Genomic DNA, 22,058 nt, shown 5'->3' on the forward strand with positions numbered 1-22,058 from the left:
AAAATTTATAAATATGATATGAAATGAAACGAAACTATTTCTGTATTCAAATAGGACCTAAATGTACAAGTCTTGTACAAACTTATAAAAAAAAAAAACTTTATATATATAAAAGGCTTGCACAAAGCTGGTACATTTAAGACTTATCCCTAACATTATTCTAATGCAATATAATATATATTTGTAATGGCTTAGGTTGAAAAATTAAGAGATAAAATTATAAGACTGATAAAAAAATCTATTTATTTTTTCACTTAAAACATTAATCCATTCATTTTTCAATAAGATGTATCCAGTAAAATTTTAACAGATGTAAGCCAAACTCGTCTGCAATCTACGTTTATCATACAGTCATATTATGTTCATGCAATAATCTTTGAATCAGCTCTTAGCACACAATACAGTACCATAGAAATAGGATTAGACTATTTGAGTTACTCTCCAAATTCTCACCTCTAAAGTGAATTTACTGCCCCCTCTGTACAATCTGTTCATTTCCTAACAATGAGATTCCCAATTGTGCCTAACAGGTTTATGGGATTTATATCTCAACAACCCAAATTACATACAAACGATCTTCATTTGAATTTACAGATTATGTAAACTTTGATTCCAGAAATAAAAAAATTAAAAAAAAAAAACTTCACAAATTATGTAGTGAACATAGAAGAATGAACCACGACTTCAGAATTTTATAAACATGTTAATCAGAATCAGAGTCATGCCTCCTTTTCTCCTTGTCTTTCCTGTGTTTCCTCTTGTCATCCGAATCACGAGAATGCCGCTTCTCACGCCTTTCTGGCTTCTCTTTTTTCCACTCTTCGCACCTTCTTTTCTTTTGACCACTTTCATTCTCGGATTCATTTTCTCTGGTGTTACTTGGTGACTGATCAGGCATAACCACCTTCTCCTCCTCAGTTGAAACATCCTCCACAGCAGGGTCAATGGAGCTCGTTGCTTCCCAAGGGCGAGGTGCTCTGCAGTTTGTAAAGGAATTCATGCAAGGGAGAAAAGGTAAAAAACAATGAAAAGAAACAGAAGGAACTGCATCAATTAGTACAAATGCCGTTGCCAAGATTAACATATACACTCGATGCATCTATGTAAAATAAAACTAAAAGAACCAAAAGGTACTCAAAATCACCAAATTAGAGTTACAGAATATTTGAAGAACTTTTTCACAAGGTTTTTGCAAGTGATAAACATCATGAGAGATCATAAATCCAAACAGAAAATGCCAAATTGGACGAATATCATAAGGGCAGGACCCAATCCCTTTGGTTTTGTTTTTCACATATAGGTATATACCTTGAGAAACCAAGACCGTGAACCTGAGCAGCTTCAGCATGGCCTGCACCCAAGTCCTCTGCAGTAGACCCTCGTTTCACAAGCTCAGAAAACTCATGCTTATCAAGCTGCTAGCACGTTTAGGAGCTAAGCCAAGGGCCTCCCTCATGGCCTGCTCCTCCTGTTCCTTAATTCTTTTTACTTCCTCTTTTGCAGCTTCCATTTCTGAATCCCAAGCTTTTTTGTCCCTGGTATACCAGTATAGATCTTTCCCTGTCACATCAATAAACAGGGAAATTCAAGCATTCTTTAACAAAGAATGGCCTTGAATATTTCAGAAGCGCATTAAAGATAACACAAAGCTATATTTATAAATCCAAGAAACAAACCCTGTACAAGACTCAGTAGCAAAACAACTTTTCTGGCTGTCCAAAAAGAGAACCAAATTTTATTCAGGCCATTAGCCTAATACTTGAAACTTAAAGGACTCTCAGGTATTCCACCAAACCTCCTACCGTCTTGGTCTTACAACTAACAAAATATCATCCACAAAACACAAACATCACACAACGTCACAACCCCACCATGAACTAGAGGCAAAATCTCTACAATATATAATATAGATGTCACTGACAACCAATATAACAGTGTTTGTTACCTTTCTGCCATCTTCCAACAGGAGCCTTGATACTGTGACCAAGGTAATTCTCTCGATGCTTATCAACCTTTACTTCCTCCCAGCTAAATTCAGTGCATCACAAGCAAAGCACAGTTAACAAAAGATTCAAACGAGAAGTTCTGAATGCACAAGTAAAAATTTGCAAGAAAATTATGTGTAGTAATCTCAGATATAATCTGTGAAGTACTTTGCAAGTTAGTAACATCCTATCAAAACCATATATCATGGCAATCCCACTAGAGAACAAGAAACCCATACGACAGATCGTTTCTTTCAATTCATTTTAGAGACTTCTAACAATATCCATGCACTTCTCCAGAAAAATAAAATGCATTAATTTCTTAACAAGCGACCAAATCAACCTAGATATATATTTTTTATATCCACGATTTCAAGCTTTTCAATCCCATTTAAAGCTTAAATATCCTATTCGTTTCCAATTTCAACCAACGAGACAACTAGGGTTTGTTCATGATTACTGAAGCATAACAGAAACCTGCAATATAATTCCTATCCGCCTAATTTCAAATTTCAATAAAAATAAGAATATATATTACCACGCACCTCAGATTCCAATAATTTTCGGGAAAGAGAAATCCGTAAAATCAAATTACATTTCAGCAGATTAAAAGAAGATCGAAAAGTAGCAAAACTCGAGAGCCAAAAAACCATACTTGAATACACAGAGAGAGAGAGAGAGAGAGAGCTTGCGATCTCGACCACCCCGAACACCGCCTCTGGTGGGATGATACATCTTCGCCGATCGATGCTTCGATTTCTGTCGATGAGTCGGGTGAGTCAGTTTCCGAGTTACCCTAATAGAAGCAGGATTTAAGAGATAAATATTTCTTGACGAATCTGAACCGTTCAAGCAAGATGGACGGTTTGAGTTGTGCCACGCCAATATAAGTAGCAGCCATGTCAAATGTTCTTAGGAAAAAATATTACATTATATCCAAACCGGCACTATAAATACGGAAACTTCTAGGGCCATTTGACTGCGAATTCGGACTCTTTTGTAAAGCGAAAGGAAATATCCAGATCGTTGAAAAATGGCCATGAGATCCGTGCTGAGTCGAATCTCGGCGAGTGTGTCTCGTTCCATGGAGTTTACTCGGGGTGCGACTCGCTACTTCAGTGACGGCAAGGGCCGGGTTCTGGGCGAGGAGGAGCGCGCTGCCGAAAACGTCTACATTAAGGTCTTCTATTTCTCTATAACTATTTCATTCCCTGTGTGGTTTGCTAAGAAAATGGTAGAAAACTTAGGAAAATGAGACTTCCGTTATTTTGGGAGCTGAGAAAAAGTGAATGAGATCGGTCACGAAAAAGATAGAGGAGAACTGTAGAAATTTTAATCTAGGTGAGCTTAAGAGTGCTACTGTTTGGCTCGGTCGAGGTGAGAGGTCGTCTTTTAATAATGGATTTTGTCAGAAAATATTTTCTCCTCGGGTTTCTCAGCAACCAAATGTTAAGCAAGCCTCAGTTTGGTTGCCGAGGTAAAAAGTAGGAGAAGAAAGATTTTGGATATTGAATGCTTCCTTTTTTAACTTTTTAAATAACACGATTTTTGAACATCAGTATTTATTTATGTATTCATCTTCTTAGCCAGTAAATGATTCGCTTTTTTTGTTCTTTGTTATCTATTCTCCTTCACTTCGGGTTCATCGTTTTGCATTATTGTCTTGTCTTGTCCTTTAACTCAGCTTTCTCATCAACCAAACAGTTTCAATCAATTCATTTTTGTTACGTAATCACTTTCGCTTATTGTTTAGCCTTTTCTTCCCTGGTCCTTGGGCTTATATCGACAAATTTGTTGATTTGTGTGAAAGAAAATGGAGAAGGAGAGGTTGGAGAAGCTGAAGCAAAAGACAGAGAAAGAAAAGGCGGAGAAAGCAAAAGAGGATGGGGACAAGGTATGGACCCTTGGCATCTTGTTCACGACAAACTATTAATTATTGGGTGCTACGTTACTGTTTTCCTGTTCTATGTTGTTTGATTTGGCTATTTGATAAACCGATAGAAGAACACATTATGAAGTATTAGTTGTTAGATTTGCATTAATTGGTCATAACTTTTTTTCACTAGGATCCCCTTGTAATGAGGACTGTCAAAGATGAGATGATATAAAATGAGATGAGATGGGTTGAGAGAATCTTTGTATCTAAACGCAGCCTTAAGGGTCTTGGTTGATAGGATGGCTTATTGAAATGTGTATCCAGTATCCCAGTTTGCAAGCCAAAATTTTAAGGCCACTCAACCAACCTGATGTGGTTTATTTGATTTTTTTTATAGGTAAAATTAACTTTATTGATGAGAATGAAAAAGGTGTTGCCAAGAATACAGGGAGCATACAAAAGAAAACGCCTATGACATTCTAGGAACCAGAAAAAAGAAACAAGAAAACTGGTGTGGTTTTTAGTGCTTAATTTAAAAAAGCAATACAGGGGAACAAAGCTTGGCTTAAGTTTCATAAGTTTTGGAAAACTTCAATTAGCTCCTTCCTCTTTAGTCAAGGTTTGCCTTACTTCTCCACCACTCATCCCGATAATAATTTAGGTCAAATGATACAGGCGTCTTTGTTTAAATGATAGATGATGTGCCGTAGAATCATACATGTATGTGCTGCAGCTGTAGATTTTGGTTTAAAATATGTGGCAACGTAGGATTACAAAGTCATTTTTCTTCAAGTAATGGACTAAGAACTGGTTTTTGTAGTTTGTGACTTTGGTGTCCTATTGTGAGTTGTGGTTTTTAGACATTTTTAAGCTGAAAAGATGAATTTATGTTAGATGTGAATTGACGATAGTCCATTCCCCAATCCAATGTTTATTGAGTGGAAGTGGGTTTTGGTGTGGTATGTCATGATGTATTCTGGTGGCCTTTTATTAATTTGTCTGTAAAGCTGATCTCTTGCATTATTTTGATTTCATATTCAATTTCGTTTACTTGTGATTTTATTATTTTCAGAAATCTGAGGGGACCCATCAGGATTGAAATGTTCAACTGCACTAGTGGATAGCTTCTTGCTTTGGAGATGAGGAAAAATAAAATGTAGCCAACTTTTAACTCTCGACCAGATCTGGTATTTTTTGTAAAAATGTACGTTTCGTGTTATCATCTCTTAAACTGTAATTTACATGAGGCCTGTTTGTATGCAGGTTCTTAATTTGTTCAGAGGTTTCTGTTAATGATCTTGACCTTCGATTTCTTGTGCTTTTGCATTTGTTTTCATGGGCTTCTGTTTTTGCATTTATGATATGACCAGCTCTTATGAATATTGAGGGCTTGCCCTTCCCTGGTCATAAAACCTTGACATTTTACAGTAAGAAATGGTGCAGATTTTGGTTGTGCTAAAAGCCAAAACAAGGCTCCTTCACTCAATTTTCTGAATCAATTTCTCCTACAGCCTATGAAGTTCATGCAGTCTGCTATTGAGATTGAAAGACTCCATGTCTGTTATTCAATGATTGAGGGAAAGATTCTTGAATAAATGACTGAAATTTAGAAATGGGATTCCTGAACACTAACCTTTTTCTAGTTAATATTTGCTGGTGTGGCTTGGAAGGGCCTGCACACTGAAATGATGTGAAGAAGTTCCAAATCAACGGCTTTCAAGATTTCTTGGATTTTTTTATGATTGTATGTGGTGAAAATGAAAATGATGGATTCAAGGTTTTGGTATGATATCGTTTTGATTGCTTCAACTGGAAAACAACAAAGTTGTATGTTTGATGATAAACTGACTGTCTTAGAACAATCTGAATCATTCTTGAAAAATGTGAGCAGTGGCATTATATTTCATCGTTCTTCCAGAAAATTGGCTTCAAAACCAAGAGCGTTTATTATCTCATAATAATGTGTCGTTTATCAATGGGATAATGAGGCGGCATATGATACTTTTTGAGAAATACTTTAGCTACAAATGAATTATATAAAGGTAATTTTATAAATTGATGTGTCATGATGTGATTTATCAGATTGTAAAATTAATTTTATTATAAAATAGATTTAACAGACTACTTGAAGCCACAAAATTTATGAAAACTACAATAATTTACAAAATTTGCAGAGTTCAGTTTTCCATGAGCAAGGGCGTAGTGATTGATTGGAATTTCATCAAACTCGTGGCCATAATCCTGAAAAATATTAAGCACCGAGGTATGAATTTATTGAGTGTCAACCACAAGAAACTATGAACATGAGACAATCTGGTCTTGACCAAAAAGAGTAGTTCACTATTATTTCATTACCATTTCAGTTTAACATTGAATGTAATCTCTCTACCCCCCACAAAAATTTCTGAGAATCAAAATAATTTTGGTGTTTTATTAAGTTGGCCCTTTTCTTTCTCAGGCCTTGAGGGAAAGCCCTGCCTTGAGTTTCTGAATGGTAGCAACATCAGTCTTGAAGGACTTTGCCAAGATCGCATCATCAATGTTGGTAGCGAATACAGTTGTTGGAACTGAGATAGTTCCAGCATTTACACTCCCAAATGCAGAGATTGCTGTGGCTGAACTATTTGCATCACTATTGAACTGGTAGTGAACAAGTCCCTTTGGAAATACAAACAAGTCACCAGTTTGGAGTACCTGAGTGAAGAGCTTATTAGTAGTATCAATAAACCCAACTTCCAGGGCACCACCAAGGAGAAACAAGAGCTCCGCAGAGCGAGGATGGGTGTGAGGTGGATTGATAGAGCCAGCCGGGTATTGGAGAATCGCATAGGAAACACTTTGGCCAGCGAGGGCCGGGAATTCAGCAAGGCTTGCTTTCGAGACCTTGAAGATTGTGGGCGGAGGTGCCCCGACAACAGCCCTCAAGTTGGTAAGTGTGAAGTAGCTGTCATCAACTGTGAAGTTTGGTGCGACTACAAAATCTGAGAGGATATCTTCATCTCCAGCAGTCACTATGCGGATAGTAGCGAAGGCAAGCACGAGTGCAAAGCAGAACAAGCGCTTGCAAGTGCTGAAGGCCATGGACATGCTACCTGAAGGCAGAACTTGATTTGATATGTAGAAATATAAAGCTGACTTCCTTAATACTTGCTGCAACATGGTAGGTAATATATAGGGAGGGAGGGAGGGAAGTGCAAAGGAATGAGTGCTATTTGCAGGCCATAGGGCGGCAATTTTAGTTGGAAACTACAATATTTTTTTTTTTGTTTTATTTCAAGATAAATTTTCAAGTGGAAACTACAATGTGGAGATTCCTTGTCCCGTCTCGTTTGTTTTTATAATTCTTCTCAACTTAGTTCATCTTATCTACTCATTATAATTTTTTTAAATTCTTATAGAAAATAAAATAAAACTAATATTAAAAAAATATATATTATATTTTATTTAACTTTTAACTTTAATTTTAACTCATCTCATCTACGAAAATAAACGAGAGGTTGGCAAACTGCCCCAACTGAAAACAAACGAACCAATAATATGTGACCTTCAGCCATAGCCTGCCATTGAAGCAGAAAGTTGTGGTGAGTTGGGGGGCAAACTGCCCCAACTGAGATTTGTAAAAGTTGAGGGCAGATAGTGAAAAATAAATAAATAAACAAACTTATGAGGCTAATTGTGAAAGCTGATTTAAGAATCAGGGTTTTTTTTTATAATTTTCAAGAATTTATGAGTAGACCAGATCCATTGGGCCTAACTGACCTGCCCAATCTACTAATTTTACAATTTGACTTCAAGTCCTTCTATTTTAAGTGTTCTCTATATTAATGACACAACAAGACTTGATTTGCAGTTTTGTCTCCCATTATTAGAAGAAAAATTATTCTCATCGGTTATTATTTACTATCTCGTACTCCATACTTTATGAAAAACTATAAGTATAGAGTATAAAAATAAATAGTGACTAATGCATAACATTTCTCTTACTAGAAATATAAACTAAAAGAACTGTTTATTTTAAGCTAAAAAAGAAAACTAAAACAAGTAAATAAAGTACTGTACTTTTTTAGATCAGTTGGTACTTAATAATAATAGAGAATAGTATGATGGTTTTGGAAGTCTGATTTGCTTTGCTTGCATAAGCTCAAAAGGGCTTTACCTTCCACTATGTTTAAGATACCTAAGCATGATTAACATTTTTAAACAAGCTGCTAGAAAAAACCCATTGTTTTTTTGTTTTTTTTTTTTAATCTGTTTTGTGGTTTGACTTTGACTTAGCCACTATCTATAGGGAGGGGAGGCAAAAAATTTATGAGTAATGTTACATATAGTTGTGGAATGCGCAAACGTCGTACAATCATTTTGAAAAAGAATGAAGTCTACTATTAAAAAATTAATTTCTTTTCATGTGGGTCTCATATTTATTCATTTTTTTCAAAATGACTGTACAACGCTTGCACACTCACGACTCCAAGTATCATTTTTCAAAATTTATTTGGGCTGATAACCTAATGGGGGTGGGAATCGTGCTTCAAAAGATAATGTCCGAGAGCCAATACAGTACACTGTTCATACGTTCTGGACAGTCCACTCCACTCTCCGTCTCTGCATTGAATAATGGAGTAATACAGGAAGAGTGGTCAAAGGGGATATGAAAAGTCTTGAGAATATTTAGGTTAGATTTTATTGTGTATGATGATCTCAAAGCGATGGAGACCATCTGCAGGTAAATGCAGGTTGATGGGCAATTGAAATTGACATACAGGTCGAAGCAAGTTAGATAAGTTTTTGTAGTGACATCTGGTTTCTGATGCTATCAAGCCTACCAAAGCAGCAGCTGTGCTTGACTTGCTCATAGCTTCACAATTACATTCTTTCCAAAATAAGTGAATGGTTAAAGTGGAGTGTGCAAGTGTCGTGTAATTAATTTGAAAAAAATAAATAAATATAATATTTACATGAAAAAAAATAATAGTAGATTTTACTCTTTTTCAAATTAATTGCACGATGTTTGCACACTCACGACTTCAACTATTATTTTTCTTCTAAAATTTATATATTTTGGAACCTAAAATCCCAACATTACTTCAACTCTCGTTTGGAATCTAAAATCATTCCAACTCATCATTGTAATTTTTTTAAATTCTAAAATAAAATATAATAAATAATTCAATTTTTTCAAATTTTAAAATAATAATAAATAATATTCTAATAATATTTTATTATCTCAATTCAACTCAATTTAATATCTACACATACATTTCCTCATAAAAATAAAAAAAAAAAATTGTTTTATGAAAGCTTAAAATTAATTGGGTTATAAACCCCACCAAAATATGAAGGCCAGCCAACACCATAACAGTAGTACTCTTACCTTAATGTGGAAACCCATTTCAATCTTAATCAGAGCCATTAAAAAGGCTGAGGACAGAGCTCTAACCATTCTTTAATAAGGAAAAGCAAATAACAGAAGAAGACTGACAGGGAAAAAAAAAAAAAGAGGAAATGGAGTTGGAATTTCCAGCGCTTGGGGGCCTAAAAAACCCCATTAATGATTCTGTGGAACCCATCTTCGGAGCTTTGCATCTTTTTAAAAATTTGATGGAAAATTTTGGTTGGACACAAAGAGATAAGATTTTTATTTAGAAAATGATAGATGTATAATATTTTTTATATAATTCTATTTAAAATAAAAAATATTTTTATAAAATAATATTATTTTATATAAATATCTTTATTTTAAAATATAAAAATTATTTTCATCGATTATTATTTTTTATTATTTTGAACCACTCACTCTATTAAGCATAGCCTTTGCTTTCTGCAGGAGTCAGACAGCAACGGCGCACAGTGGTTTTGCAGACAAATTTATGGAATTCGGATAGAAGTGGTCTGCATTTTGAGAAAGCGAGAGAGACAGAGCAAGGTGATAGAATTGATGAGCATGGAGTTGAACGATGAAAACTAAAGTACATGAAGGAGCAACGACACGTAAAGCGCGGTGGTGGAGGTATTGTGGACAGAATGTTGTTATTTTGGGCCCCCAAGCCAAAAGAAACTGAACGGTGGAGGGAATGTGTGGCTTTTAATTCTCTGTGTCTTTCACATAGACATTGACGCTTCCACACGCCACCCTCTAAACATAAAAAAAAGGCCCCCCCCCCCTTCTTTTTCCTACAACGCCGCCGCCTGCCTCTCTGCACTATATCCGTACTTTATAAACTTTTTTTTTTTTTTTAAAACAAAATCTATTACACATCCATCTATTTTGATTCTCTTAAAAATTATTTTATATTAAAAAAAATGACATAATAAATCACAATAATTGAGTACATAAAAAATGATTATACGTAAAATTTTTTGATTAAATAATAGATTAATAAGTAAAATATATTAAGTAATCTTTAATTATTGAATACTATATTGGATAATGAGAAAATAATGATAAAAGAGATTATGGATAGTATTATTTAATTTTAAAGAGTTACAAGTGATAAGTTTCGTGCAAGTCTTTTTCAAAAAAATATTTTTTTCATAATAGGAGGGGCTATTTTTTATAAAGTCATTATGTTGAACTTATCTATTTGAGATTTATACAAATAATTTTTCTCATATAAATAATATAAAATATGAAAAAAAAAAAAAAAACAAGTCACCATTAGGATAGGTGGTCCCTTCTTAGCTGATCACCCTTTAGACGGTTGAGATTTAGGCACTTTTTAGATGTTGAGATGAATTGAGTTTTTTATGAATAATAGTGAGTTGAGATGGTAAAATGAGTTTTGTGAGTCTCACATAATATTAATTTATATGTATTTAGATGTTAAGATGAATTTATATATATTTATAAAAAATTTAAAAAGATTGTGGATCCCGCTTATAAATTGGTATATAGTTGAAAAAAATTTGTGAGTCCGACATATAAATAGATTTCGATTTGAAATAGGTTTAATGATTTGATAGTTGGATATTTGAATATTATACTCAACTTAAAATTAGACTAAACTAATTTCGATCCAAATTCCATTTTAGACTTAACCCTCAACGGGCACCTGACCACCTTTGTTGGTGGTTTTTTTTTTTTTTTTTTCACGTTTTAAGTTTTGTAATGGTTTTCTAGTTTCTTTTTCGTTGTTTTGATTTTAGGACTATTTTACATTATATATATTTTGTAATTTCACGCTATCACAAGCGAGATCAATATAGATATATCATGTGTTAATTTTAATAATATATTATATTTATTTTATAATCAAAAAATATATTTTTAAGTCGTATAAATTATAGAACAAAAATAATAAAATGGTTATATAGTATAATTTAATTTGGATGAGGAGTTTTAAATTTTTAATCTTATAAATTAAATATTATCTTTTAAGTAACGAGGTTGGTAAGCTTTATGATTTTACGTATCATCGTATTAATATAATTTTTATAAAAGAAAAATTTGAGTAAAATTATCTAATTCTATAACTACTTCTTATAATTAAAGTTATGCACAGTACTAATATCTGCTAAAATAAAATAAAAAAAGATAAATTGTGTGGTATACAACATTTTTCGAGATAATTAGATCTCATTTGTATTCAAAATTTATTTTATTATTATAATTTTTTAAAATTTTTATTAATAATTAATTTAATTTTTTAAAATTTTAAAATAATTTTTTTAAAATTTATATATAAAATATAATAAAAAATATAATTTTTATTTTATTATTTACGAATCATTTCGATTCATATACAACAGTAAACCTGCCAGGCTTAATTGTGGGCCATTTGAGTGGGCCCCTCACTCTCACGGAAACGGCTGCTATCTCCGGCTCGGTTTCTACAGTCCCCCATACAAAGCAATAGTGGCTCATCAGTCACGCCGTCCATTGTCAGACTAGCCTTCCTTTTTCACGAAACTTCCATGTCCTCCTCTACCTTTATAAACCACCTTCACCCACTCTTACCTCCTCACCTGCATACGGACTCCTGAGTGAGAGTCTCAGATATATACCAAACAGAGGTACTCAATGGAGAGCCATGGCTCGTCGTTCTCGAGCCTCCAAGCCTACTTCCTGGCACTGTCTCAGACCCCCACCCGACTTTCCCGCCGTGCCTGCTCCGTTTCCACCTCCTTCGACGAGGTCAGCCGGGTCAGGGCTCGTTCAGGTCCCTATATGCAGCGGACGCTCCGATGGTTCGACCTCGTCGGATTCGGCGTCGGCGGCATGGTCGGTGCCGGAGTCTTCGTCAGCACAAGCCGGGGCGCTCTCTATGCCGGCCCCGCTGTCGTCCTCTCCTACGCCATTGCCGGCCTCTGTGCCCTCCTTTCCGCCTTCTGCTATACCGAGTTCGCCGTCGACATGCCCGTCGCTGGTGGTGCTTTCAGCTACCTCCGCGTCACTTTTGGTCAGTTTGTGGCCGCCACCCTAAGCCACTTTTTTTTTTATTACAATTTTCTTCTTAGCGCGTATATCACCACCACCGTCACTAATATTCCTCATTTGAGTTTTTGCACAGGCGAGTTCGCCGCATTTTTGACCGGCGCGAACCTCGTGATGGACTACGTGATGTCAAACGCCGCCGTCGCAAGAAGCTTCACTTCCTATCTGGGCACAGCTATTGGAGTGTCCACCGATAAATGGAGACTCACTGTCCCTTCACTCCCAGACGGCTTCAACCAAATCGATATTGTCGCAGTCTTCGTTGTTTTGATCATCACCCTCATCATCTGCTACAGGTACGAGTCCACGAAAATCATTTTTATCCTCACTCTGGTTTGCATTCCAAGTTTTTCAATCTCACTTCACCTTTCTTTGGTTCTTTCAGTACGAGGGAGAGCTCGGTGGTGAACATGGTGTTGACGGCGCTGCATATTTTGTTCATAGCGTTCGTGATACTGGTGGGATTCTGGCAAGGAGACTGGAGGAACTTCACCGAACCCGGCGACCCGGAACACCACCCATCCGGGTTCTTTCCTTTCGGGGCTTCAGGCGTTTTCGAAGGGGCAGCTGTGGTCTATATCAGTTATATAGGATACGACGCCGTTTCCACCATGGCCGAAGAAGTCCGGGATCCCGTCAAGGACATCCCTATCGGAGTCTCGGGCTCCGTCATACTCGTCACCATTCTCTACTGCCTCATGGCCGCTTCAATGTCCAAGCTCCTTCCATACGATATGGTAAATTGGTAATTTATTAGCCATATATTTTATTTTAATTTTCTAGACAATTTATTTATTTATTTTGATAATTCTACTTTATCCAAATCCGATTTTGGTGGAGTGCGTTCGAAATGACTGACATGTCCTTAACCGTCCTGCAGTTCAACGCCGAGACGCCGTTTGTGGCGGCGTTCAGAGGGAAATCGGACGGCTGGGGATGGGTTTCGAACGTGATCGGAGTGGGAGCCAGCTTCGGGATTCTGACGTCCTTGTTGGTGGCGATGCTGGGACAGGCTCGGTACATGTGCGTGATCGGACGGTCCAGCGTGGTCCCCGCCTGGTTCGCTAGGGTCCACCCCAAGACATCCACACCCGTCAACGCCTCCGCTTTTCTGGGTACGTTACACTTTTTTCCCTTTCAAACCCCAAACGACAACTTTTTTAGACAATTTTAACTCTTTTATTACTGTTTATAATGGTGTATACTGTGTGGCCATTGGGACTGCTTGGGTGCGCCCGAATCTGAACTGTTGTAATAGTTTCGCTGGGGATGGGTCCCAACTACACTAACGTTTCGGTTTTGGAAGGCTAGTTTTGAGTTGCCTAGAGAAAATGATAAAAGTTTACTCCTTTATTTCAAATAGAAGATACTTTAAGTAAAATTGTAATTAGTTTTAATAAAGTGACGCCATAGTATTAGCTGGATGTAAATAGAGTTGTTAAATAATGGTAGGCTTTTGAGTTTGTTTGCGTTATTTACTTTTTTATACTATAGCTCTTGTTTGTTTCTCGAGAAACCAGACAATGAGGGCCTCCTCTTATCTGACACACTAACTAAGCATTCAAAGCTCTGATTATCTCAAAATTTGATGAATTTGTTTTAAGTGGGTTATTTAGGGGACGGAGGATTTTTGCCAATAATTAGTTTTTTTGATGAAGCATATACCTTTGGCCTGTTGGCACCTCCATGGATACCGTAGGGTCATAACCAGGTGTTTGACTCCCATGCGTTGGGACCTTGCACCATTGATTTTAGTCCTTTTGTGAGATGTAGACAAGGTTGCGCAGCACTTCTTAGTTCACGATGGACGTGTGGTGCGAGCGAGATTATAGGAGCATAAGGTAGAGAAAAAGATTTACTTGCTGAATATCGAGTGGCAGAGAGATAAATACATGAAATGGGTCTTATGACAAGAATAACTTGCACACTAGCGACTGAGTCCATATACCTGACACCAGTGCATTGCATTCGTAGCACAGTACAATTTTGCTTTAAAATAGATGGGGCGGCTGATTTGACTCGGTCCCTTTCACTCCAAATGATCATATTTGATTTTGAAGTCTTTGGTGAATGGTGTAAATTGGTCCAGCCCTCACCATTTCTGTGAGAAAATCCACCATTTACAGATAATAATTGTGGTCACTGTCCCCCGTGATCAAATAATGTTGAAAGCAGCTGAATAGATCTTATTGAAGAATAATCTATCCATGTCCTATCATAGTAGGAAATTTATCTCCGTGGGACCTTTGGACTTTTCTCTTGAAATGTATTGTATCCTAAATGATGAGAATTCCGTTTTGGATGAAAACATTGGAAGTGAAACTAAGAAAGTCATTTTGTGCTGTATCTTTCTCACGCATATGTATCATTTCCCTTGCAGGAGTCTTCACTGCAGCCATTGCCCTTTTCACTGAGCTGAGAGTCCTGCTTGACCTTGTTTCCATCGGCACACTCTTTGTCTTCTACATGGTGGCAAATGCTGTGATCTACAGACGTTATGTTGCACAGGGGACAACAGATCCGCGACCGACCTTGTCTTTCTTGTGCTCATTTACCCTTACCTCCATCATATTCACCCTCATCTGGAAATTTGCACCACCGGGAAATCCTAAAGGCTTCATGCTCAGTGCCTGTGGTGTAATTGCACTGGCATTAATACAGATTTTCCATTGCATGGTTCCACAAGCTAGGAAGCCCGAGTTCTGGGGTGTCCCTTTGATGCCATGGATACCTTCCATATCAATATTCTTGAACATATTCTTGCTAGGGTCTCTGAATGGGCCATCCTATGTGCGGTTTGGATTTTTTTCAGCTCTTGCCGTGCTTGTATATGTCTTCTACAGTGTTCATGCTAGTTTTGATGCTGAAGAAGATGAATTTTTTGGTCAAAAGAATGGTGAAAGTCATATGGAATCAAAAGAAATTGAGGACCTTGGTCTTAAAGTGTAGAATCCCTTTTGCTCAACTTTTTGTTATTTCTTCTCAGGAGTTAAAAAAACCTCTTTGTGGATTGATGGGTACTTGAAAAAGGTGCTTGAAGGAAAGGAGAAGATCAGAATAGAATATGGTAGCTTGGCTGCAAATTTTGCACAAATGGAAAATTGTACAGTCGGAGTTAGGCTTAGGTTGTGAGCTCTTTGTACATCAGGTCAACTAATCCTTCCAACTTTGCAAAGTTGGATATGTGACCTTGACAGTTCATGAAGGAAAAGGATGATGTAAAACAGAGGGCAAGAAGCTAATTGTTATGAAGCCATTGGCCTCTTTTTGTTATTGTAAAGTTGTGAATCTATGTGATTCTCAAGGAACATTTATGATCTCTGTGACCACAATCCTGAGGCAAGAAAAATATTTTGATAATTGAAGTGATGCATGAGATTGTATTCTTGCTAAAATGAATGTCTCTGTCCAGATTGCAGATGGTGGATTGAAAAAGTTTATTTCTGGTAACCATGGAGATTATTGATGTGGTCTATGGAGGAGAGTTCTACGGAGTTTATTGATGTAACTGAGAATTTACAAATGGATATGAATGGATTCTGGTATCAGAAAATGCTGCAAGTGAATGACTAGACTCTAGAGGATGTGTTCCATCAACTTTTCCTCTCCTTTTCTTTTATGCAGTGACAGCAATATTAACCCAACATTTCTATAATACCAATTTTGTTTTTCTTTCACTTTTACATAGTGGATTGAAAAAGTTAATTTCTTCTCATCTGCCCTTCATTCCTTCTAGTTAATGATATATCTTGCCCTCCTCCCCCACAAAAATTGAAGTTAAAAAAAAAAAAGGTACATCTCCCCCTTGGCAAATTGGGTTACATGATGTCTTAGAAGAGGATTGTGGCCAACTTATCATTCACAACCCAAATATATTTTCACACTACACAAACCCTGCAGTATCTTTGAATTTCTGCAAGAAAATGCCTTCATTTTTTGGTCAGTATAACCATAAAACAAGGCACCAAAATTTTCTTTAAGGATGTGCCATAGTTTAATGGTGAAATCAATGATCCAAATATGTGTGTATATATAATAAGAGAGAGAGAGAGAGAGAGAGAGAGAGAGGAACACAAAATCAAAAGCACATAAAAACAGCAATTCCATGTCATATCTATCATTCCAGTTCAGAGAGATGGTGATAAAAAATAAATAGAGAGACACAGAACCATGGGGCCATCATGTTGGTTCAATGTTTGCTTCCATATCCTAATTAAATCCTTTTTGTCTTCTCCAATAGTCAATTGGCCACTATCATTTTTTTGGGGGTCTCAACGAATATTTCGTCCTATTTGTACTTTGATTTGGTGGCTGGGGAAATATTTAGTTATAAAAAGATTATGTAAAAATAAATTTATAAAATAAAATATTATAAAATTATTTTTATTTTAAAATAAATTTAATTGATAACATAAAATTATATCGTTTTCTAAATTTATTTTTATATAATTTTTTTTATATCTATAATACTTCTCGCCTGCTAAATAGTTGTAATTACATTTCATTTTCTACGAAATTGTTTCTCTGTTTTATTTTTTATTTTTTTGGGGCATGAGATTGTAGTACAAGTAATGAAAGGGCAAATATACCACCACTGCTCTGTAATTGAATTTTAGAGTGTAAAGGGAAAATTCTAACTTTCGATTCTTCAATTTCCATATATTTAGGGAATCTTGACCTTCTCTTTTATAGTTCTGTGGTATATTTCTTTTGATGAAAGATTTTTGTCGTACTGAAGAAAAGTTTTGCGTTTGTTCTTTTCTAATTATTTTTTAATTTACGTATATATAACATCTACAATCTCTTCGCCAACTGTCGAACATAACAATGCAATATCTCTCTCTCTCTCTCTCCTTCTATTATTACAAAAAAAAATATATATTTATAGTCGTAGAGTGCGTAAGTATTGTATACTTATTTTTAAAAAAGTGAGTAAATATAAAATCTATATAAAAAAATTAATTTTTTATTAATAGACCTCACTTTTTTTAAAAGAAGTGTATTATTAATGTCGTGTTTCACAGGTCTGGATAACTTCACGCCCCTGGTGCAGCAATGAGAATTATTTGGAACCCCCGACAGTGTTCCGGTGCAGCTGTACGGTGGCGGCTCGTACATCCATGGCGGTGAATAGAAAATAAGTGATGTGAAAGTAAAAAGAGACGACACAAGATTTATGTAGTTCAACAATATGCCTACGTCCACATAATTTGTGGAGAGAAGTCTCCAATATAATATATATATGTTTACAATCACTCATAGATCCTCATGTTTCACTGTGTAGAGAAGTTGGAGTCTTTCTCTCTCTATATTTCCATCGATTTATTCGTCCGAATGTTCTCTTTTTCATCAGTTCATAAGAAATCATTTTTAATGTTGTCCAGGCATCCCTTCTTATAGGCTTGTCTGACCCCCTACTGTACATGCCAGCCAGCTTTTGATAAATCTCCCTTGCGTGATCCATTTGCCTTATCTTCTGATCATCTGCCACTTTACATCTCTAATATCTCCCTTGTCCTCCTGATATGTGTAGCCCTCATGTTTCATTCACGTCCCTTCTATTCTCCCTGACATGTGCAGTCCTCTTTTTATCTCACTCACGTCCATTCTTATCTCTTCATGGTTTTCATTTTGTCCTTAGTATTACTGTATCTAATATTACTCTACCAAAAAGAGAGGATGTCGATGTAGATATTAGAATCTACTACTTCAATGACTGAGTTATAGCTCAACCAATTCTTTCTAAATATCTAAATGATCTACCAATCAAAATCCCTTGTAATTTTTTTTTTTCCTTGTAGATAGTTTCCTCTCTATCAATGAAGATATTTTACCTTCCTTCATTATCTGATTTGTAGTTTCCACTTAATTTTCAAATTGCGTATGATGAAAGTGAAAATGAATTTTATTGGATCATACACACATGCTTTTACAAAGGGGTTGTAATAATCGGTGTCTTTACAACGCACCGCATCAAGTCACGTCCGTTTATAGATTTATTTTTATGTAATATTTTTATAGCTAAATCATTTATCTTTACAAAATGACCTTATTTATATGAAGTCTAATAAAATGATAAACAAAGTATCTTCGAGGCGGTGTAAGACTAGAGAGACTAGTTTAACAATATATATGCGGTTTTACATCAGAAAATAAATAAATAAATAAATAAAGCAATGTTGCCTGAATAATTCTTGAATATCATTATCATTTTTTTTTCAATTGGAAGATAATGATGCTCCAAAAGCATCTTGAAGAGGATGAGAAAAAAATATAATAAATTAGAAATGTGGATTCTCCGCAAGTGGATTTGCAATTGGTGGTTCCACTACTTGGATTCTTAAGTCAAAAGGGGGGAAAAGGCAATATGAAGATCAATGCAAAAAATAGAAATTCAAAGATGATAATATTCCTTAGGGCTCCAATTTGTTCAACCAAATTTTATTAAAAAAAATTAAAAAAATCAAAAATAAAAAAATAATTTTTTTTCTCTCTGTTCAATCTTCATGTGGCTTTTGGAAAAGTTAGATATTTTTATATGTTAATAATATCTGATTGAAATTTTGTCTTATTCTTATTGTCAAAATTAAAGCGATTTGAATTCTAAATCTAAAGTAGTAACAGAAATTATATGAATATTTGTATTTAGATATGAAGATTGAAGAGAGAAACCAAATTTCTTTAGTAATGATATCCGCACAATTATATTTTAAAATAATGATATTTTTATAAAGTAATATAAAATATCTCTCATTTGATAATAGAGTCGTGTAAAATGTTGTGAAAAGTATTGTGTATTATCCTTTTGCTTATATCAAATCTGTTGAAGCACTTGAGAGGAGAATCTTTAAGCTACATATTCAAAATCCTCTTGTTCATTATGTTACAATTATTTCGGAATTTGTTTTTATATCTAGCCAATATGACGATGCTACCTCATAAAAAATACAGATATTTCTCTATTTTTTTCCGTATGACTTGAGTTTCAAATTTTAAATAAATGGCCTCTATTTGAAATATAACCATAAAAAATAATTATTAAAAAAATGAATTGTAAATATATCATTACTCGTAAAATTATTATCCTATCAATCTTTATACGATTCCAAAACCCTTTGGAAGGTGCTCATATGATTCTTAATTGATAATTTGGTAACGTGTTTCAGGTTCACGAATCATGATGGTAATGTAAGATCAAATCTCACCTTTACTTAGAATCCATAGATTATTAATGGGATGAAAGCTAAGCTTCCACTTTGTACCCAAATTTTATTATTTATAAACAAAAATTATAATAAAACCCAATTTGGCTTCATATCCACAATGCTTTCTAAGCTATATGGAAGCTTTTCATTTCTTTTTTTTTTTTTTTTTTTTGGGTTCAATGCCATTGGAAGGCACTATTGGATATCTTTTCACCCACCATCTTTTGGATAACGAAGAATTCTATCAATCAGTTACTATTCACTTTTACATCCCACACTTATAATTTTTTTTATAGAGTGTGGGATGTGAGGTAGTGAATATTGACTGATGAGAAAAAATTTTTTTAGACAATATAAAATAAACCAATTGATAGAAATATATTTTCACTTTTTTTAATATATATATTTTTTGCTTTCATGGGATTTTTTTTTTTTTTGAGTTAGTATGGGAAGTGAAAACAACTTCATCAAGCTGAAGTAGGACCAAAGAAAGTGGTATATATTCTCATCAAACGGACCATAAAAGTGATTTAGATACACTACCACAACTTGCCATTCATGCATTTGAGTTTGACCTATGAATAAATGGGCAATGAAAGCAACACCCCCAAAAAAATATATATATACTGTAAAAAGGGATGAGATGAGGAGGATATCATGTTATCGAGGTTGGGTTGGGTTGGGTTGGGTATCTTTCTTGCCTTTTAGTTGGGTTGAAGATATGCTTGATCTTATGGAAAAGACTCGAATAAAAAGAACTCAAACCAACTAAGTTTTTACTCATCGAAAAGGGTCCACTCCAAATTTGTAAGCATGCAAACCTTTAATGCTTTGCCTCAATTTCTGTCCCTTCTATGCCTCCTTAAGGTGGGTTTCATGTCCATCTCTCGTTTTCGTTATGTCTATTGAGTGCGTTAAATTCACTAAATAAGAAGAAATCTACTCTTAAAAAGAGACAAGATATGGACCATATGAAAATGACAACTTTGTTTTGATTGTGTTGTTGATTGAGCATATCAAAAGTTTAGGAAAAGGAAAAAACTATTTTATCTACCAATTCTTATAGCTCTACTTAACCGCTTGGGAAATTTTATTTTATTTTATTTTATTTTTACTTAATGATTAAGGAAGTGATTTTAAGTGTATTGATATATTTTTTATTTTTTAAAAATATTTAAATATATTAAAAATATGTGAAAAAAATGAAAAATAAAATTGTAAAAGTAACTAGCGGTCAAAGTGAGCGCGCTACTTTACCGCCCAGAGTAATCCGACTTTTAGGAAAACAACATATCGTACGGACCTGTACTAGTATTTTCACTTCTATCATACTATGTGAATAGAATATTATTAATCAATCATTAGATTTTTTTTAAACGAGAGTTAATCTAATGATTAAAATACAAGGAACAATGACACATTAACACATCGTGATCGTCTACCATGTTAAGAAAACTCTAAGTAAGCAATTATTATGCTAACAAAAATGCTACTCTCACGGACAGTTGGATTCTAATTGAACTGGGTCTTGATAATTTTTTTTTTACTTAATGATTAAAAAAATAATTTTTTAATAATATTGTAATTTTTTTAAAATATTTAAAGATAGCACTACTCTCATGATAAATATTATCCAATTAAGTTCATAAACTTTATAAATACAAGGCTGCAAGTTATTGGTGAGTTTAGAACTCAAAATTTATTTTGGATGATGGCTATGTCAAATCAATCAATTAGATGAATCGTCATCTTCACCTGTTTCATCTGTTTTTATATGTTTTGCTCTGACCCATAACCTAAACTAACTATTTGTTCCCTGTTCTTGGGCCTCACAATCACATTCCAAGCCTTTCGAAAGTCTGGTCATGTTCTTTGAATTTAGAACATTTTTGGGATTTAGGTTGTATATGAAAAAGAATACATTTTCTATAATTTAGAGATAATATATATATATACATATATTATATATATATTATATACGATAAATACTTTAAATTTATATGCTGTGTTTATTTATCTTAATTATAACAAATATATGGATAAAAAATTATAAAAAAGAAAAGAAAAATGTTAGGTAGAACGAATGGTGATATTAAAAAAAAAAAAAAAAAAAAGAGACAGCAAAAATGCACCCACTTCTTCTGTACACCATTCGGTACGGTAGAACTGCCAATGGTCATAGAAATGAAAATAAATACTGAGCTCAGTGTTAATTTCAGGCTTGTGTCTTGCAAAAATAGATAAATAAATCGGATCAAGTAGTTCAGTCTAAGCCCAGGTCCCCCCATCTTTCCCACTGTATAACGGACTTGGGCTTTGATCTAATTACCAAAATAATAAAAAAATAATAATAAAGTTAAAGTTGTGTTTAGATGTTGAAGTAAGTTAAGTTGAGTTGAGTTGAGTTGAGTTGAGATGATAAAATATTGTTAGAATATTATTTTTTAATATTATTATTATTTTGAGATTTGAAAAAGTTGAATTGTTTATTATATTTTGTATTGAGATTTGAAAAAGTTGTAATGATGAGTTGAGATAAATTGAGATAAGTTTGGTATCCA

General features: G+C 34.6%; 3 protein-coding genes and 1 pseudogene across 3 annotated transcripts; 2 read left to right on the forward strand and 2 right to left on the reverse strand.

Moving 5' to 3' along the window:
* Positions 1–434: 434 nt before the first annotated feature.
* Positions 435–2,931, reverse strand: LOC109002160 (annotated as a pseudogene).
* A 34-nt stretch (positions 2,932–2,965) lies between these two features.
* On the forward strand, positions 2,966–5,205 carry LOC108981071 (ATPase inhibitor, mitochondrial-like). The gene is made up of 3 exons (XM_018952140.2): positions 2,966–3,165; positions 3,796–3,879; positions 4,934–5,205. The coding sequence occupies exons 1-3, from the start codon at positions 3,019–3,021 to the stop codon at positions 4,958–4,960; spliced, it is 258 nt and encodes an 85-aa protein (XP_018807685.1). The 5' UTR covers positions 2,966–3,018; the 3' UTR covers positions 4,961–5,205.
* Positions 5,206–6,135: 930 nt separating this feature from the next.
* LOC108981072 (germin-like protein 9-3) lies at positions 6,136–7,008 on the reverse strand. The gene has a single exon (XM_018952142.2). It carries the CDS (start codon positions 6,946–6,948, stop codon positions 6,316–6,318), a length of 633 nt encoding a protein of 210 aa, XP_018807687.2. The 5' UTR covers positions 6,949–7,008; the 3' UTR covers positions 6,136–6,315.
* A 4,725-nt stretch (positions 7,009–11,733) lies between these two features.
* LOC109002159 (cationic amino acid transporter 7, chloroplastic) lies at positions 11,734–15,997 on the forward strand. The gene is made up of 5 exons (XM_018979798.2): positions 11,734–12,257; positions 12,369–12,588; positions 12,678–13,029; positions 13,173–13,407; positions 14,673–15,997. The coding sequence occupies exons 1-5, from the start codon at positions 11,879–11,881 to the stop codon at positions 15,239–15,241; spliced, it is 1,755 nt and encodes a 584-aa protein (XP_018835343.1). The 5' UTR covers positions 11,734–11,878; the 3' UTR covers positions 15,242–15,997.
* Positions 15,998–22,058: the final 6,061 nt, after the last annotated feature.

The sequence above is a fragment of the Juglans regia genome, chromosome 5, assembly GCF_001411555.2.
Source record: "Juglans regia cultivar Chandler chromosome 5, Walnut 2.0, whole genome shotgun sequence".
Lineage (NCBI taxonomy): Eukaryota > Viridiplantae > Streptophyta > Magnoliopsida > Fagales > Juglandaceae > Juglans > Juglans regia.

Coding starts and splice junctions, on each gene's coding strand:
- LOC108981071 (XM_018952140.2), top strand. CDS start 3,019: ATGGCCATGAGATCCGTGCTGAGTCGAATCTCGGCGAGTGTGTCTCGT. Junction 3,166..3,795: donor CCGAAAACGTCTACATTAAG/GTCTTCTATTTC, acceptor TTTGTGTGAAAG/AAAATGGAGAAGGAGAGGTT. Junction 3,880..4,933: donor CAAAAGAGGATGGGGACAAG/GTATGGACCCTT, acceptor TATTATTTTCAG/AAATCTGAGGGGACCCATCA.
- LOC108981072 (XM_018952142.2), bottom strand. CDS start 6,948: ATGTCCATGGCCTTCAGCACTTGCAAGCGCTTGTTCTGCTTTGCACTC.
- LOC109002159 (XM_018979798.2), top strand. CDS start 11,879: ATGGAGAGCCATGGCTCGTCGTTCTCGAGCCTCCAAGCCTACTTCCTG. Junction 12,258..12,368: donor CTACCTCCGCGTCACTTTTG/GTCAGTTTGTGG, acceptor GTTTTTGCACAG/GCGAGTTCGCCGCATTTTTG. Junction 12,589..12,677: donor ACCCTCATCATCTGCTACAG/GTACGAGTCCAC, acceptor TGGTTCTTTCAG/TACGAGGGAGAGCTCGGTGG.